The 17,926-nt window shown below is 38.4% G+C and overlaps 1 protein-coding gene across 4 annotated transcripts in view; it reads left to right on the top strand.

Moving 5' to 3' along the window:
• Positions 1-846: 846 nt before the first annotated feature.
• Positions 847-17,926, top strand: part of LOC148731466 (uncharacterized) — a 424,262-nt gene continuing 407,182 nt past the window's right edge. The window contains exons 1-8 of one of the 4 annotated variants that reach the window (XR_016001644.1): positions 847-958; positions 5,123-5,329; positions 5,807-5,962; positions 7,186-7,497; positions 9,199-9,239; positions 9,926-10,030; positions 10,614-10,643; positions 10,906-11,445. Coding sequence is in view for 2 of the 4 variants with exons in the window: in XM_088761150.1 (XP_088617276.1) it covers positions 895-958; positions 5,123-5,329; positions 5,807-5,962; positions 7,186-7,497; positions 9,199-9,239; positions 9,926-9,988 (843 nt within the window). In the remaining 2 variants the exon portion in view is untranslated. The other 3 variants (XM_088761150.1, XM_088761151.1, XM_088761153.1) reach the window with 3 other exon arrangements.

Here is a 17,926-nt window from a genome sequence, read left to right as displayed (position 1 = left end):
TGATACTTCAGCTTGTCACGACAAACTGCACAAATGTTGAATTTACCTGTTCTTTAGTAGCCTGGATCTCTCCTGAGAAAAAAAAAAAAACTAAACGTGCAATTAATGAGGAGAAAAAACGTTTTCTTTCGGCAAAAAAAATTAACTTAAAAAAAAATCGCAATAACAGTACAAAATTCCACTAACCTTCTTGAATTGCGGCCATTTTCGGTCAAAACTCTTTGTTACTCTCCTTGATTTCAAATAAATTCGCACAAATCAGAGAGGAAAATCTCCCAGCCCGGTTCGCTCAAAATGCAATCGGATTCTGAAAAAAAAAAAAAAATACGTAGTCATGACGACCTGGCGTTGCAATGGACTTCATATGCCATATTAGGAAAACGCAAGGCTTGCACGAGCTTGTTGTCACGTCATCTTGATAAATTGCTGGTAACGAAAGGTCTCAAATATTACGATTTGTAAATTAAAGACATTTTATGATCATTACCCCAAGCTCGAGGGTAGTTTCCGTAGGGTACGTTCAACATGGATATCCAGACTCTATTTCGCTTTATGCATGTCAGTTAAATTTCGACGCTTCTGTTAACATTTCCTTTACTTTGAATCAAAAGTTTGTGAGTTTTCTTGGGCGAGATCTTTTCCTCCTTACAAAAGAAAAGACTTATCTCCATGGATTTTATCGCGACTACATCAGTGCAATTTAGAGATTCTCGTTTCTAGAATAAAGTATTCGTATTTCCAACGAGCGCATATACATATTTATTATTCAGACGACAACACACTCCCGCACAGGCCTGTTGCGTCAAACAGCCTCAATTTCAAGTCTGCCGGGAGTCTCACCTGGTGCCAAGGTTAATGAAAAGCTGAAAGATAGATTTAGGTACGGCGAACATCATGGCCGTATTAGAAAAGATTATTCCTCTGTTTCTCACTATTTTTGCAACAGTGAAGGCTCAAGGTAAGGGTAATGTGTATTAAGAACCCTATAATAATATAGTGGTAGCTACGAAGAAACTTTACTTGTCATGCGAGAGCTTCCGAAACAATTCTCATTGTGCCAATGAAACTTGGGAGGAAAGCGACAAAAACATGCCGGTTTACTGAATGCAGAGCTGGAAATAACAGTCGGTCATCGGACATTGTCCTACAAAATTTTGAATATGTCCGGCCAATTTCACATTATGATCGGACATGATGTCCGAACATTTCAGTTTTTGCATGTTTGGTCGACTCTGAAAACGTTTGATGTAAAACCAGGTGTGCGCGAATGACATATGAAAAGGAGATAATAATCTGCACGTGAAGTAGAACTAGCGATGAATAAATTATAGTCTGCGGTAGCAACTCGTAAAAGTATTTTTAATAAAGGATAAACTTAGACTGGACAAAATATTTTCGGGGAAAGGATTTTTTTTCAAACTGTTTGCGAAATTAAAAGCTGAATTTCAGGTCGCCAACACCTGTAATGAATATTTCCTGAGGAAATGAAGTCTTGACCAGCCAGACAGCGCGTCGCCAAGTGTTTATTCATTAACATTTAAATTTCTCGAGTTTACGTCTTGTTTTCACAAGTGAAAAAGGTTAAAATAGTAATGAATAAACCATTCGGACCGGTTTATTCATAACCAAATAAGGAAACACGTAACGCGACAAGTGACGTAGGACAACTTATCGTAACATCTCCCTTCTTTTGGGGCAAGCTAACTTCCAAAAGTAAACGTATGAACGTAAATGAAATGTGTTCAAATTGAAAAGGAGATGACTAAAATAAAATTTAAAAAAAGGACAAAACAAAACAAATGGAACTTCATACAGGACTGAAAGTCGAAAGTCCTTATTAAAGTTACTGTTCAATAGTCAGTTTTTCTAACTGATGAAGACTTCGAGTTCGCTTGAGCTGAAGTCAATTTTCATACGATAAACTACTCAACAAGGTCACTGAACTTCGAGGGTGGCTTTACAACTCTGGTGCGAGTTTTCTTCAATGGAACAGTCTGTGGTGTCAATATTGGCTTCGGTTCATGATAAGCTGAATTGACATCTCGCTTTGAAGGCTGGTTTACACTCTTTGAAAGCTGGCTATCACTGCTTTCAACTAGTTTGTGCTGTTCTGCTAATGGTTGTGCAGCTGGCTTGAGAAATTCCCGATTTCGACGTAATATTTGATTGTCTGAGCTAGTTTTTACTACATAGGACCTGTCTGAAACTTCTCAATACAGGCGCCAGTTTTCCACCTTTGATTCCTCTGAAGAGATGCCACTCTTACGTCTTGCCCAACTTGTAATTCTGGTAGGGTGCGCGACGTGCGGTCATGGTACCACGTAGCCTTTTACCTTTTCAAATTAAGCTCTGCATTAACATTTTCTGGAATCTTGGGGTACCGTAGGTTAGAAGTTAAGGGTAGTAAGGTTATGGTGCGTCTAGACATCAATGTCTGTGCAGGGCTACTTTCGAGGGACTCTGTTGGTGTGTTGCGTTGGTTCGATAGGGCTAACCACGGGTCTTTGTTGTCGTTGAGAGGTTTTCTGAACAAAGACTTGAAAATTTTCACAGCAGACTCTGCCTTTCCGTTGGATCTGCGATGATGCGGGGAAGACGATACGTGAGTGAACTCCTAATCGACTGAAAACTGATGGAACTCATGGCTTGTAAACTGAGGATCGTTGTCAGTAGTTAGTGTGTCTGGAATGCTGTGTCGGCTGAACTGTTCCTTAGAATAATTCAATCACGGAACTGGAAGTGTTTTCCTCCAATCTTGGCACTTCCTTGAAATCTGAGTGGTAGTCAACAAGCACGATGTATTCTTTGTCATGAAATCTGAACTGGTCAGCAGCTACTCAACTCCACGGGCGGTTAGGAAGTTCATGGCTTTGCATTAAAAGCTTCTGATTTTTAGCTTGAAATTCGTTGCAAATTGAACATTGTTTGATTTGGTTACTCCCTTTTGCATTCATACCAGGCTAGAGTACAGTGTCTCTAGCTTTACGCAGGCAAGCTTCTACTCCTAAATGCCTGGAATGACTTCTGGATTTGACTTCAGGTCTCAGTAACTTAGCCGGGGATGACTACTCTCGAGCCTTTGAAAAGAATACCATTGTGTACTGAAAGTTCGTCGCGGTAAGACTATTACTCCCGGATCTTGATTGGTACTTGATCTTTCTGCATTGGCCATCCGGTCAGAATTGTGGTTCTTAGTGTTCCCAGAGTATCATCGTGACTTGTGTTACGCTGCAATTAATCCAGTCTTTCTGGCGTGACCTTCAGGGCTTGCATAGGTTTATTTATAACCAAATAAGGAAACAGGACTTAAGGCATTGCTTTTATTTTTTCCCAGCATATCAGTTTACTATAAAGTACTGATATCGAACGAAAAAAATACTTCAGTGGAGAGTTTCCGTGCAGTATCATGAAGAAAAACTGCATAATGAAGTGTTCATGCTCAAGACTGATAATGAAATAAAAAAATTAATTGCAGTTCTTGAAAATCATTATTCTAGTGAATTTTATCATGCTAAATAATTTTAATGAAGTTTTTGTTATATCCGGAATAATCAAGGTCGAGGTAAGTGTTATCAGATGAGGCCGAAGGCTGAGGCTGATAACACTAACCGAGACCTTGATTATTCCGGGTATCACAAAAACCGAATCCAATAATTGATTCATCATACATTCTTTTAGTATTTTCCGAATCTTTATCTTCAAGTAATTTCTCAATTTCTCCCTGGGTCGATGAAGCGAATGGAGAAGCCATTCTTACCTCGGTGTCCGTGAACTTGACATTGCTCCACCGGAAATCACGTATTGCGCGCGCAACTTACAGATTATTCACTAATCTGTAGGTACAGATTAGTGAATGACCTGTAGGTTGCGCTGTTTCCCAGAATTAACTGTAGGCGTTTAGCCAATGAGAAGATAGATGGTGACTACAATGTATAATAATGCTAATTAATGTCCGGTCAAATCTACACGATGTCCGATCAAAATAAAGATTTGAAAGGAAGTATGTTCTGTTAATAGAGAAAAATTACTTTCAGCACAGTGGATGTGTTGGTGAAGTTAAATCAGTGCATTCACCTCACCTGAGGTTGAAACCTTTGAAGAGAACCGAAGCTTTCGTCCAGATGATTTGCGATCTCATATCAGCATTGTTTTTCAATTTCTTTGAAGCTTTGTGAGCGTATAACTGTCGTAATGTACGAATAAATTTCGATCTCTCGATGCATTTTACGAGCTTTCTCTAGCGAAAACCTCGCAGTTTTTTTTTCTTTTTTTGTGGTTACAAATGGCAGGTGGTGTCTTGAATCTTATATGTTGATTTTGAAGTTTTAAAAGTTTAGGATGAACTGATCGAAAAAATCTAAAAGCGTGACTGAGTACTATCACCACATACGTAATTGTGTTGTTTGTTCTACGAAATTTCAGTAGCTCGTTGGCCTTAAGATCGTATACATGAATTTGGAAGTGAAAGATGTTTGAGGTCGTATTTGTGAAATTTAAGACTGTTTTCATGCGCTAAAAATTTTTACGCCATTACATAGACTTTAAGATATACTGATTTGAAAATCACATTTTTTTGCTGTGCTGGAATTCTGAGATCGCAATATTTTTTTGTCAAAGCGTTGCTATAGTCTTGCTCAAACTTTTCATGTCATGATGGATTAAAATACATGGTTTCAGTGTGGCAGGGACGACTTTTAAAAAAATTGTCATTGAAAATGACACAACTTGCGATGTTACTGTTTTTGGATCTGTGTTTGGGCAGTTACTAAATAACAATACCTGATAACGGAATGATCTAGAAATTTTTATGCGCGTTATTCGAACTTCAACAAAAAGCAGTGTGAACTATTTAGAGTGATCTACTTGTGCACTTTGGCTTACAATTTTTTAAATATCAATTAGAGATAGCTTAGGTATGGTTACATTGTGCGTTACAGCTTCGTAAGTTACAATATGGGCAAAAATCTATTACAGCTTCAAATTAACATCTGTCCGGCCCCATGCAGAAAAGCACCCCAGTTTCTCATTTCTAGATACAAATATACATGTATATGCAGTTCCTGCAGTTTAATAGATGTAAGTGTACATTTTTTCTTTTTCGTTTTTTTTCTTTGTTTTCCAGGGGAACCACCATTTGCAATTATAGAACCTTTCCCAGAGAACATCTACCCACCACAGTACACCTCAGCAAGCGTTACTTGCATTGCATTTGATGCATCTGGTAAACTTCAACCAGATAGAATAGAGTTTCATAGGAGAGATGATCTTAACCGATACAGAAAGTTAGGGGGGAATAGATTTTTGTTTAATCAAAGAACAGAGAATATAAGTGAGTATATCTTTGTATTACAGATAATGTATCTGGCTCTAGAAAACAAAGCAAAACAAAACAAAACAACCTCTGGATCTCAGACTTTACTCCCAAAGCAGGATTCTTAAAATCGTCATAAATAGTGTGAACGAGGTTGAGTCATGATTTCCCTCCTGAATCATATGTGACCCATGAATTTTATTTCCTTAAGTTTGTCAGAACATCAAGATTTTCCTGAAACCTCGCACATATAACAAGAGAGATTTGAACTTTTCCTTTCTTGGATACTTGATGCCATGATAATTTTTTATCAATTTGTGCCTGGAATGGGATCAGGACCCCCCCTCCCCTCCCCTCCTCTTCCCTCCACCTTCCCTTCCCTCCCCCTCCCCCTCCCCTCCCTCTCCCCTCCCCCTCCCCTCCCCCTCTATAATCTGTACAGTACAAAGCCATATTCTTCTCCTCCTGCAAACAAGTTAATTGCTTTCGTTGTAGGAGGAAACATTAAATTGTACACTACAATGACTTTGAAGAATGTAACAATTCAGGATGACAGTCAGTATGGTGATCTTGGAAGCTATGAATGCCATGCTTTTGCGAAAAGTGTAAGCTCACCAAAGAGGCATGGCTTTAGTGTTAGCGTTATTACAAGTAAGTCTGTGCATTTCAGATGAAATTTCACTACTTTGTACTCTCACAGCATAAATAAGTCTATTATGTATGTCGTGTCTATCCACATAGTATAGAATTGAGTAAAAATAAACTGTCAGAAAACAGAAGGAAATGCAAGGGATGGGGGTAACTTTTCTGAAGACTGGCATCTTATTGAGGGGAAAAAAACTACTGCTATCTCCTTTAAACCACTGAGAATAGGATGAGCTCTTAAGTTGTAGTGTGGTTACTTGCCATTGTTCAGAGTCAAAGTTCCTGTTATTTTTCACTTTGAATGTGCAATTTACATGTAGAGTGAGTGATCGTCAAAAAGTTATGCCCTCATCTTAAATGGTAAAGTACCTTTTTATAAAAATCCTTTTGCAGCAAAATTTTTCTGTAAGCCATCTCCATTCCAACTGGGAAACAAATTGTATTTGTTAACAGAAAAATCTATCCATCTGATGCTTGAGCTTTTGGCCAATAATCTTCATCTTTGTAACGGCTGCCACGCCTTTTGCCTACTGTTAAGAAGACGTTAACAAACTTGTGCACGCGCGACTCGTGTGTGCGTGCTTTGAGATTACGAAGTAATATCGTAAGCAAATCACACGGACCCTTTTTTAACATTGACGTGTGTGATTTTTAGAGGAGAGTAGTTGAAGTTTTTAGTTTATCATTTGGCGGTTTGTTTAATGGTTGTTGTCATATTTACCGTAAGACTACAGTTTTCTGTGTTAGAGTAAAAGTGTCTGTTTGGATCTCCCGTTTCTCTTCCGAATACCTACCTTATATTGAAGTTTGTTTTGGTTCAATTCTTACAAGTGGGACTGTTATGTAAGTGCTAATGTTCCTTTCCTTGAGCTTATATATAGTTCGTTTGTGAGTTTGTTTGAGGTTTTAGCTAGCTTTGCATCTTGCCTTTATATATATTGAGGTTTTAGCTAGCTTTGCATCTTGCCTTTATATTGGAACGTTTGGAATGTTAGTTTGTCTATTCGCATGTAGCTTAGCTTCTTCCTTATAAATTCATATTGTAGTTTATGATAAGTATTTGGATACCACGACTACGTTAAATAAAACGATTCAAGGCTTGACCATAAAATATATCCTCGCTTCATAGTGTGTCTTCATTTGCGAAACTCATAGTTGTCGAAATTTTGCTTCGCTTGTGTCGGCCACTACAATCTTCATGTAATGGTTTACACATTCTTGCATTTCAGGAAATGAAATTCCAACAGTGAAAGTCTCAGTTTCCAGTGTTCTTAATCCAGATGACGGCATTATAATCTTCTGCAACCTAACTAGAAGAGGAAATGAATTCAGCACCCCACTGAAGAGGATTTCCTGGTTTAAAGATGGGAAGTTGTTGGTGAGTGTGCGGAATCCAGATCCAGATGTGAAACAGGACTTTTTAGCCCCTCTGAATCTTATAAAGGTTGGTGTCCAAGACGGGGGAAAGTACACCTGCCTTTTGGAAGTAAAGCTGAGGCATATTAAGGAGTACAACGTTACAGATTACACAGTTATTAAGAGTAAGTACAATGCACTATTGCAAGACCTTATAAGTAATTCTTGTTACTGTCTGCCATTCAATTCTTCTGCTAGCTGTTACTTCGGTGAATTTAGTATTGGATCAACTAATAATCCCCTTATTGATATTTTTCTTTCTTCTCATGACTTGTCAGTGTGATTTTGTATTTATTTGATACTGTGAAGAGAAAGTTCTGTCTTAATCACTCACGGGAGTTTAAAGGGGTAAAAGAGCTGCATTGTACATTTTGTATGGCCACTAAGAATCTGCTTGGGCTAATAAGCATTCAATCAATTCTGTAATACCCTGCTTGTTAAAAGCCATACCATTATTAAACAAAAATTAAAGTACCCTGACTGCCAACAGCCATACCATTATTAAATAGAAAGTAAAGTACCCATGATGAAAACACAGTTTTATAATTTAATTTATTTCTATAAATACCTGTATCAGCATCTGATTATCTGATTGGAAATGTAAATCTCTAATCATAGCTAGTTTAGAAAATTTGAACAATTATAATTACATCATAGCTAACACCTTTAAACTGATAAATTGCTTTGTATGAACCTAGTGATCCCAGGATATTTGTTGTTTAATTGTTGTCACGAGAAGGAGAAAACATCTTGCTTCAGTTGTTGGCTGAATAGACTGAGTTTTAAATTTGTACGGAGAGGTTACATTGCAGTCACTTCTGGGAGTTGAAGGGAAAGCATTTGGTCGTGTGAGACATTTTCCTTGGTACAGCATACCTGGGAAGGTTCATTCAGCTTTAGAGATCACAAAATTTTAAGGCTACCCAGCACAGTGTCCTGGTGAAATTTCAATGGCCCAATTTTTACATTACATGTACTGTACATAGACGACATGTCGATCTCTATTTACCATTTTTTCCTTGTAAACCAGAGTAAATGCCTAACCGCCTCCCGGTTAGCTCAATTGGTTAGAGCGCTGGACTGTTGTGCGTGAGGTCAAGGTCGATGGTTCGAGCCCCGGCCGGACCAACACTCAAGGTCTTAAAAAAAACTGAGGAGAATGTGCTACCTTTCTATAATATCAAGAAATGGATAGACATTCTAGTCTTCTCGGATAAGGACGAATAAACCGTAGGTCCCGTCTCCTGCATCTATTCATTAGTTAATTTGGTTAAGCAAGGGGCGTTAAAGAAAGCACTCACGAGATTACTGTGACATACTTTGTACCCCAACACCGACAACATCTAGATTCTTCATTCTCTTCTGTATATATCTCCTCTTTTACTGAGGAGGAGAATTTGTCGAAAAATCAAGAAACTCTTTAGTTGGTGATCATTTCTTTAATTCTCGTCACCTTGATGTTTGATTCAAGGTGGTCTTGTAAGCTTGGAGAAATTACATTCTATGTGTAGATGCTTAAGTCACCGTTAGGGATGAAAGGATTATGTCATGGTAGTAGGTACAGGTAACTTTATTTCAACTCGGGTTGTTGAGGCTGATTACGCCCCCTAGAAATACATGCCACCCATCCCATCCCATGGGAGAACATCCACCACACAGTTATCTTGTGCGTGGTGAATTAACGTCTCCTACCCCTAACCCTGCAGGAGACAGGGCCTACGGTTTATTCGTCCTTATCCGAGAAGACTAGAATATCTATTCATTTCTTGATATTATAGAAAGGTAGCAAATGGTTTACATGTACATTTATGTTTAATTTTCCTCAGATTTATCACTGTCAGCTGCATTTACATGTAGTAGCACACAGGTAATGTTGTTATTATTATCATTATTATTAGTGTGATCATAGTCATTGCAATTTCCTTAACTGGGATCAGTGCATTTGTTGTTTTATTTTTCACTTATTATTCCTTTGCAGTGAAATCAGACAGTTGGCTGTAATCAGACAACTAAAGCAGCCAATCATTCTACGTCCACTCAGCTTATATATCCACCAATCACAGAATTTATCACAATAGCCATAGCAACAACCATGCTTGTACTTACAGCTTTACTTTTCAGCTGTGACTGACAAATCAGACTCCTTCTCCATGTTTGTCTGATTTCGTTAATCACCGGTACGATTAGTCAGACCCAATTGGAATCTACTTGGTCATGTTACCATTATTTATTATTATAATAATTATCATTGTCATCATTTTGAGTATTATCCATAACACTACAATTATCAGTGTCTATGTTAATACTATTTTGGTTATTTTGATTATTATCAGCATTATGATTCTTGAAATGCCAGTTGCTTTCATTTGATTCAAAATATAATAATTGAATGATGGCATTTCTTAGCACAACATATCATGTGATTGCAAGTTATACTACAGTATCAGTCCTAAAGAATCCCACAGCCTCTCGTAGGTTTTGTTCAACATATGGTTTGACCTGTCAATGTTATCATGTTGTTTTATTGTTTGCTTTTTTGTTTTGTTTTAACAGATCCATTGGGCCCTTTGTGGCCTTTTATTGGTATCGTTGTTGAAGCCCTTGTTCTTTTCTTAATCATCCACATTGCTGAAAAGAGAAAGAAGGACAAAGAAAAAGGTTTGAAACAGTAATGAACATGATTCAATAGGTCCTCTTTATGCACTTCATTTCCATTTTTTATATAGAATATACAAATCATGTAGTTTTATTAGAAACGTAGTTAGTTTCTGTTTAATCTAATTGATCAGTTCATGAGCAAGCGATAAACTACGTGTAAAAGAAGAAAGTAAAATATCAACTAGTACGTGTACACTGTAGGTATCAATTGATGAAACACCAATTGTAAGTCGGGAGAATTGCATTTTAGATGTTCAAAATGAAAAAAAACCTATTGTGGGTTTTAAAATCTTGAAATGTATATTTGATATTAAATATGGGCAACAATGCTCAAGAAAAATCATAAATCAAAAAGATCTTTCGTGGGCATATGACCCACATGCAGTACTATAAATTCTCTCTATGTAGCTTCTTTATAAATAAGTTCTATGTTTTTTTAAAGTTTACTCAGTACCCATAGGAGAGACTGTTGTACCATTAAGTTGTATGTAGATCTCATCTCTATCAGTGTATGCAGACCACTAATTTATATTTTATTTTTTCACCTCTTTCCTATTTGTTCACTGATGCTGCGTATAAACAGCTGAAAAGTACAATTACCAGGATTTTTTTTGTATGTACAGTTAAATTCTCTCAATACATTAAGCTACATAAAGCTTAGATTCTGTGCTACATATTTTTTTGATAGAGTTATGTACAGAGGGCTTTTGACATAAGATGGCTTATGTTTTTGAAAAAGACTTGTAGACTTTAAGTAAATGATCTCATTGCATTTATTGCCTTCTCCGCTGTTCACCCCATTGTGTGGATCGTACACTATGATGATACAAGTATTAATTTCTCAGTCTTACATACAAACGTTTTGTGTTTCGTAGGGTTGACGGTCGAATGGATTTTAGTTATAGTTCCACAGACTACGGAATTGGCACAAGAGGGCAAGTGCGCACGCGTAAAGTGGGAGAACCCCTGTTGCTTAGAATGGTTACTCGCACTGTACGTGTGTGGCAAATCTCAGTCATTTTTGTTGCTTTTATTATAGAGCTTAAAGATAGCATAGAAACTGCAATTTTATTTGAAAATACTGTTTTTGTGAAAGCTGTTATGTTAGTGCTGTCGAAAGTTTATTCTTTTTCATCACTGGTATCGGAACAAGTCGTAAGAGACATATTTAGAAATTTCGTCTATTGATTTTTCCATTTTCATTTATATCATAACCAAAGCAAAGCGCGCGCTCTGATTGGTTGATTCATCATCTACTATTTTCCAGTGGGTATATGCTGCTGACGTGAGCAAATGCTAAGTCTATTTTTGCGTGTGCGCTTGTTTTTTCTGATCACGTAAGATTTTTTAAATAAAAGGGAACTCTTGCTACAATGTTTCAATGTTATGTTAATAAAAAAATGGTAAACACCAAAGTTTGTTCATAGTTCTGCTGAACTCTTTCACAGTTTGTTGGATTCAGAGCTCATAAATTAAAGAGGCTTTTGGTCGGTATTTCAGGAAGCGTGATTAAACTTTATCGAGTTGCTGGTGTGCAGTTAGTTGTTATGAATGAATTTTCGCGCGCTTGTTTTCTCTTGTCATGTAAGACTACACAAAACATTTTTTTGCGATGTAGCTCAATTAAAGGACTTCTGTTCCTCCAATGTATCAATGTTATGTTATAAAACAAAGGGTGAACGGCATAGCGTGCACTATTGAGTTATGGATGCACTCGGGAGGTTTGCTAAGAACTCAAGAAGCTAGAGTTGCACTCGGCTATCACCTCGCGCGACTCTTACGCTTCTTTCGTGCTTAGCAACCTCCCGCGTGCATCCATAACTTAATAGTGTACGCTATGCCGTTCACCATTTGTTAATTCAAGCTTAAAGGGATACTCTCTCGCCTGTGATGACTTTTTGCGAAAAGACGGATAACAACTTAAGTAAAACAAAGCTGTTGAAAGAAAGGGTAAATCTTTTGTTGTTTTCGTTTAAATTTGAAACTTTTCTCAACGCGTGGTTCGAGCGTAGGGCTTTGCCTCCCAACGGAAGTGACGTAGAAGGGACAACTCATTTAACTTCCGTTGAGATTTCTTTCACAAGAGCACCGAGATTTCTTCAATAAAAAACGCGCCCCAAAAATACAATAATACCGCAACGATGTGTGGCCGGTGGATGTTCCAATACGCGTAGCGATGGTGTAAGCCTTCATAAATGACCCGAAGATCCTAATTTCGCTAGGTTATGGACGAGAGCCGTGAAAAACACGCGATCCGATTTTGAGAACCCAACGAACTCTAGCCGTCTGTGCAGCATTCAATACTTCACTACAGATTCTTTTGAGGAACAGTCGGTTCTGGCGAAATCTATGGGTTTAAAGACGAAAGCCCTTTCTAAAATACAATGCTGTTCCCTTAATTCTTTATATTTATCCGCCTGTAAAAAAGAAACAAAGGCTCGAGGACGGAAAAAAAAACTCTCATCTTCACAAGTCCATGACACTGGCGCGGGATTATCAAAACAAAATCGACAACAACTACGTGGAGCATACAGAAAACGGAAAACTGCAAGGGGGTATGTATTACCTGTAAAAGAAATATAAACTTGTCCTACTCACACCTCTGAACCTGCAAAACACTTGCGGGAAAATCCATCACATTCTTTCACTTGGCGTGTTCTCCCCTCAGCAGAAACATTCCACAAGCGTAGGATCGTCGAGGGGCTAATGATCCAACAATTCCACCCCAGTTTGAACAAACAATTCATTTCTTATGTCTCCAGACCTTTCCCATCGGGAATCACATAAGATATGTATGTATGTACAGACGGTCAACACTTTCAACCCTGAAGATGACAAACAGCCGAAAAGGTTTGGTTTTAGCATTTTAATAACTTTTCTTAATCTTTTTAGCCTTGCATATATAATATCAAATATGAACCTGTATTCATTGAATGAAAAATGCAGCAAAAAGCTCTTTCAAACTTATAACCCAACTCATTTACCCGATGCGTGTTCCAGATCCTCGATGCACATATAGAAAATGAACACCTCTCCCTTTCCAAAGAGAGTTACCGAACAATTTGGTTTTGCATCGGTAGAATTCTCACCCCAAGCTCAAGATGTCAGCACCCAAACTCCCAAAATAGGGAAAGATGTCTCTGTGCAATTTCGGAGCAGTCGTACCGCTAGAGGCAAATTTAGTCACTTGAAAATACATAAAAATACAAATCTGTTGTGACAGTAGTTTGACCGTCCCGAAGAAAGTAACCAAACCGCACGCTAAAATAACTTGGCAGGTTGTCAGACGTCTGTTCCAGTAAAGAGTAAAAGCACACAACGCACTTCGCTCAAGGAGTTTATTACGTCGACCCCGGTTGAGGGTGAGGAGGAAAATTCGGATCAAGAGGAAGAAGGTGAAGAAGAAGTAAAAGAATGAGGAATTACGCAAGTTTAAGATTTACATAACACGTGCAGCGAATGTGAAAGAAGCTTTATTGTGTTAAAAACAAATGCCGGTCTAATCAAGTTGAGGTCCTACACTTTTAAGGCCAAACACTGCTGCATTTCTCAAATCTAACAATCACTTCACTTTGTGAAGTGACAAACGAGGAGATTTCGCCAAAAGGCGAAAATTGACGGTAACTCAGAGAAATCGCTTACCAATCTGTTTCGTAGTCGCTCGAATGGATCGGCTTAATCTGGTTCTTTCGAGGAGTCAGAACTAGCCTCACTGTCTTAAGGCTCAAACACATATAAGGTTCAGTTCCTTGAGCGTCTGCACTCTCGATCACCGACGATGAATCCGAAAAGGAAAAACTCGAATCTCTAGAGTTGGACTCCATTACGATCGCTCGTATGTTTTTCAGTTCTCCTATTACGTCATTGATTACGTGTTTAACTTAGCCTGCGAACAGGCTCCCGGCTTGGAGGGCGCGAAGCAGGGGAAGGAAGGGGAAGGTTTCTGTGTCCCCACGTCTGATTAAACGGGGAGCCTGTTCGCAGGCTATGTTTAACTAGGAGCCATTTCAACTTCCGGTCTTTGAATTGAGTGAATTTCGCGCTTTTGCACCAGGATTTCAATCGAATGAAAGGTTTTAGGGAACTTTTTCTTCCTCCAGTAGTTGTTTTGGCAAAAGATCTACATTTTAATTAAATGTTAACATTTGGTGGAGAGTATCCCTTTAATGCCTGAGTATTTAAATGCTAGACCATCGAAAGTCACGAAGATTACAGATTACTCCGACAGGTAGATATGATAGGAGATGGGAAAGGAAGGGGAAAAAAAGGGAGACAGTACCAGACTACCTCCCTTCCAGGCAGTTTCCCCCCCCCCCTCTCCTCCCCCAGGTTACACCTGCCACAAATTGTGAAACAAACTGTCTTTGATTTATCAAAAACGATCTTTTGAAGTTTAATTTTTTTGGCGTGAACGAAAATGAGGTATTTAGTGTTAGAAAGATCGATGCAATTATAGTTTTTGTGTGTGTGTGTGTGTGTGTGTGTGTGTGTGTGTGTGTGTGTGTGTGTGCGTCTGTGTGTGTGTCTGTGTGTGTGTGTGTACCGCCATGTTTGATCGTGTGTTTACCGCCATGTTTGATCGCCATGTTTGCTAGTAGAAGGATATCGTAACCAAACTCATAATTTTTTTTGTAGCTTGTACCTGAATAACAGTCGGCCGGTTGTGAAAGCAACAGTTTGCCCTTCTTTAGCTAAACTTCGTTTTAGCTATCTTCAATTCAGCCAAATTTTGAAAACTGCGTCAACAAGGTTTTATATCAACAATGGAAAACACTATCATCCCACTTATGCACAAATTTAGATTGTAGAAAATCTTGGGAGATTCAAGGAAGACCTCCTTTAGCCCTCTACGCTCCCTGAACATCGGTAGGCATGTTCCCCATACTGTGCTTTACATTAGTGATGGTACTGACGCGAAGAAATTTTTTTTTACCATCCAGAGCTTCACTCAGTTGAGATTATTGTCTTTTTACTCATAACCGTAACGTTTGATTTAGAAGTGATATTGTAATGGGAAATTAGATGTTAGTGACTGAGGTTGAAGGGTTTATTAACCGGATCAATTTATTTCCAGTTATGTTGATTCTTTATTTCGAAACATGATATCAACGTATTTGTTATACTTGATTAATCCTTTATTGTATATACAATATTTAAAACGGTATTGAGCAGTTTTTTTGCCAGCAGGGAGCGCAATCGTAGTCCTCTTGTCACGCTTTTTCTCTGTCACGCAACATTGATTTTGCACCGTTGTGTGACAGAAAAAGTGGATCAAAATCGGGCTTTCTCTAAGATACATATTGAAATAGTGATTAGAATAGAAAATTTCTTTCAACTCGCTTGTAAATGCCTTGAAGCTAAAACAAAAAAAAAATTAAAAAGATTCATGATCAGTGACCGTTTAGATCCTTCTTAGTGTTAAGATGTTTAGCATGGAAATGATTGCATACTTCAAGGGTTAACCTTACAAATGGGGTATGTAACATTTTAGTGTGTTTCATGAAGAATTCCGTTGGCTGAAATGTCCCATGTAAAGAAGCGGGGGCTGCTTTTCAGGAGGTGAACTAACGTGAAAGATACATTGGATACCTTTTAGTTTCGCGCTATCGAGGTGATGGAAGTTTTAACTGAGACAGAGATCGGAGCGGGGTAGTTTTGTCCAGGAGCTCAATAACGGTGAAAAAATCAAGGATAAGATCATTGTACTTGTCCTTTAGAGCAATTTCAATCGAATGTCGTAATTTCACTTTTATTTCTCATTGGCTCTTGGGAAACTTTCCTTTCTTCTGATTTGCTGTTTTAAATTCCTTGATTTGGTTTCTCAACACTCGATCTGAAAGTGCTCCGATTCAAAATTACTGGAATGCATTCAACATTTGTGAAAGGTCAGGTGCAAAACATCAAACATTAAGTTAGAACCAAGTAATCTGTCGCTACTTTTCTATCCATTCACTTTCATCAACATGGCGACAAGCTCATTTTTTATTATAACATAACCAAAGTAAGGCGCGCGCTCTGATTGGTCAATTTAGCGTCCCCCATTTGCCCATGGGTGTACGCTGCTGACGTGAGCAAATGCAAAGACTATTTTTCCGCGCGCGCTTGTTTTTTCTGGTCACGTAAGATTTGTTAAATAAAAGGGAACGCTTTAGCTACAATGTATAAATGTTATGTTATAAAACAAATGGTAAACACCACAGCGTACACTATTGAGTTATGGATGCACTTGAGCGGTTTGCTAAGCACCCAAGAAGCTAAAGTCGCTCTCGGCTATCGCCTCGAGCTACTCTTACACTTCTTTCGTGCTTATCAACCTCCCGCGTGCATCCATAACTCAATAGTGTACGCTGTGGTGTTTACCATTTGTTAAATATCTGAGAGGCACTGGCATCAAATCTTTCACAAACTTTCTCCTCTTAGAAAACGAAAGAATCAAATGAACTGAACGTTTCCAGTTGAAATCCCAGCGCCCGTAATCTTCACTAAAGCAGTCTGCATCCGTATCAGAAATTTCTCCTTGCATCAGCCATAGGTCTGTATATAACTCCCTCATTTAACCTTCATGGCAGCGATAGCTGACTGCAAACTGCCCATTGCAGTAATCATGTGATAACGGCGACATGATGTCGCAAAAACCTTATTAAGTGATTTCTTCGATAATATCTCTAATTATTTTTAATTATTACTGTTTTTTTAAACCCTTCTAACATCAAGCGACTCCTCGTGCAGTTCCTCGTTTCCGGCGATAAAACTGTCTTTGCTATAATGTTTTTTGTAGACCGCTTTGATCTTCTTTTAATTTCTGCATTTACAATATTTTCGACCTTTGCTTTTCGGGCACGAAGAAGAAACGAAAAAAGGTGTCGTTAGTGCAGCATGTTCAGCGTTATCTAGATAATCACGTCTCCCTTCGTCGTTTGCTAAGTAAGAGTAACAAAATCTTTATTATTTTTGTCACATTGTGGTCGCGGGTACGGCGACACACTGGTAACCGTCATAGGGTAAAATATGGACTGGACTGGACTATTTTTTGGACGATTTTTTGGACTATTTTTTGGACCATTTCTTCGACCATTTTTTGGACCATTTTAGAAGGGAAGAGGCACACCTTTAGTACTCGGGGAGGGATGGGTGCAGTCGACAAGTACTGAGGGAGGGTGGGGGAAGACTGTCATTACTCAAGGAGGGGTGGTAGGTGGTTGTAATTGTAAACACTACTGGTTAATGGAGCTTTAACTCGATCGTAATAATTATTTTAATCGGTTTTTCGACTGACTTCTCCTACATCAACATTTTGCGCTTTGCCGCGGCGTTTCTTTAAATTTTTAGCCATGCGAAAGCGAAAATGCCACATAAACACTGGACTTTAATTCTTATTGAAAATATCGCTTTTACTATCGATCCTCCACTGTTGAGTTATCTGGCATAGGTTATGCGCGTGCCTTTTGCCGACTTGCACCCCGTCAGTTTTCCTTTGTGTAATTACCAGATTTATCCATCTATCTTTTGTCATTAATCTTATCGGACGAGATCACAGAATTTCCGTTCCCTGGCCCTTGACTTTAGCCGTAAATATAGAATTCACAAGCGCCATCGCAATTTTAATGTTTGTGCGTTTACTATATGAAATCATTTTTGATACAATCGTACAAAGCAATATTCTCTCAGATCTCGAAAACGCAGACCGCAGACCGCACGCCTCGAAAACGCACACCCCGAAAAACGTGTATACGGTGTGTAATTACCAGATTTATCTATCTTCCTTCTGTCATTCATTTTATCAGACGAGATATCGGAATTTCCGTTATGCGAAAGCGAAACTGCCACGTAAACACTGGACTTTAATTTATATTTAAAATACTTCGTTTACGATCCTTCTCTGTTGAGTTATCCGTG

This window comes from Stylophora pistillata, chromosome 5 (assembly GCF_964205215.1).
Source record: "Stylophora pistillata chromosome 5, jaStyPist1.2, whole genome shotgun sequence".
Classification (NCBI taxonomy): Eukaryota; Metazoa; Cnidaria; class Anthozoa; order Scleractinia; family Pocilloporidae; genus Stylophora; species Stylophora pistillata.
The sequence above is the reverse complement of the archived record's forward strand: the minus strand, read 5'-3'. Positions and strand labels throughout refer to the sequence as shown.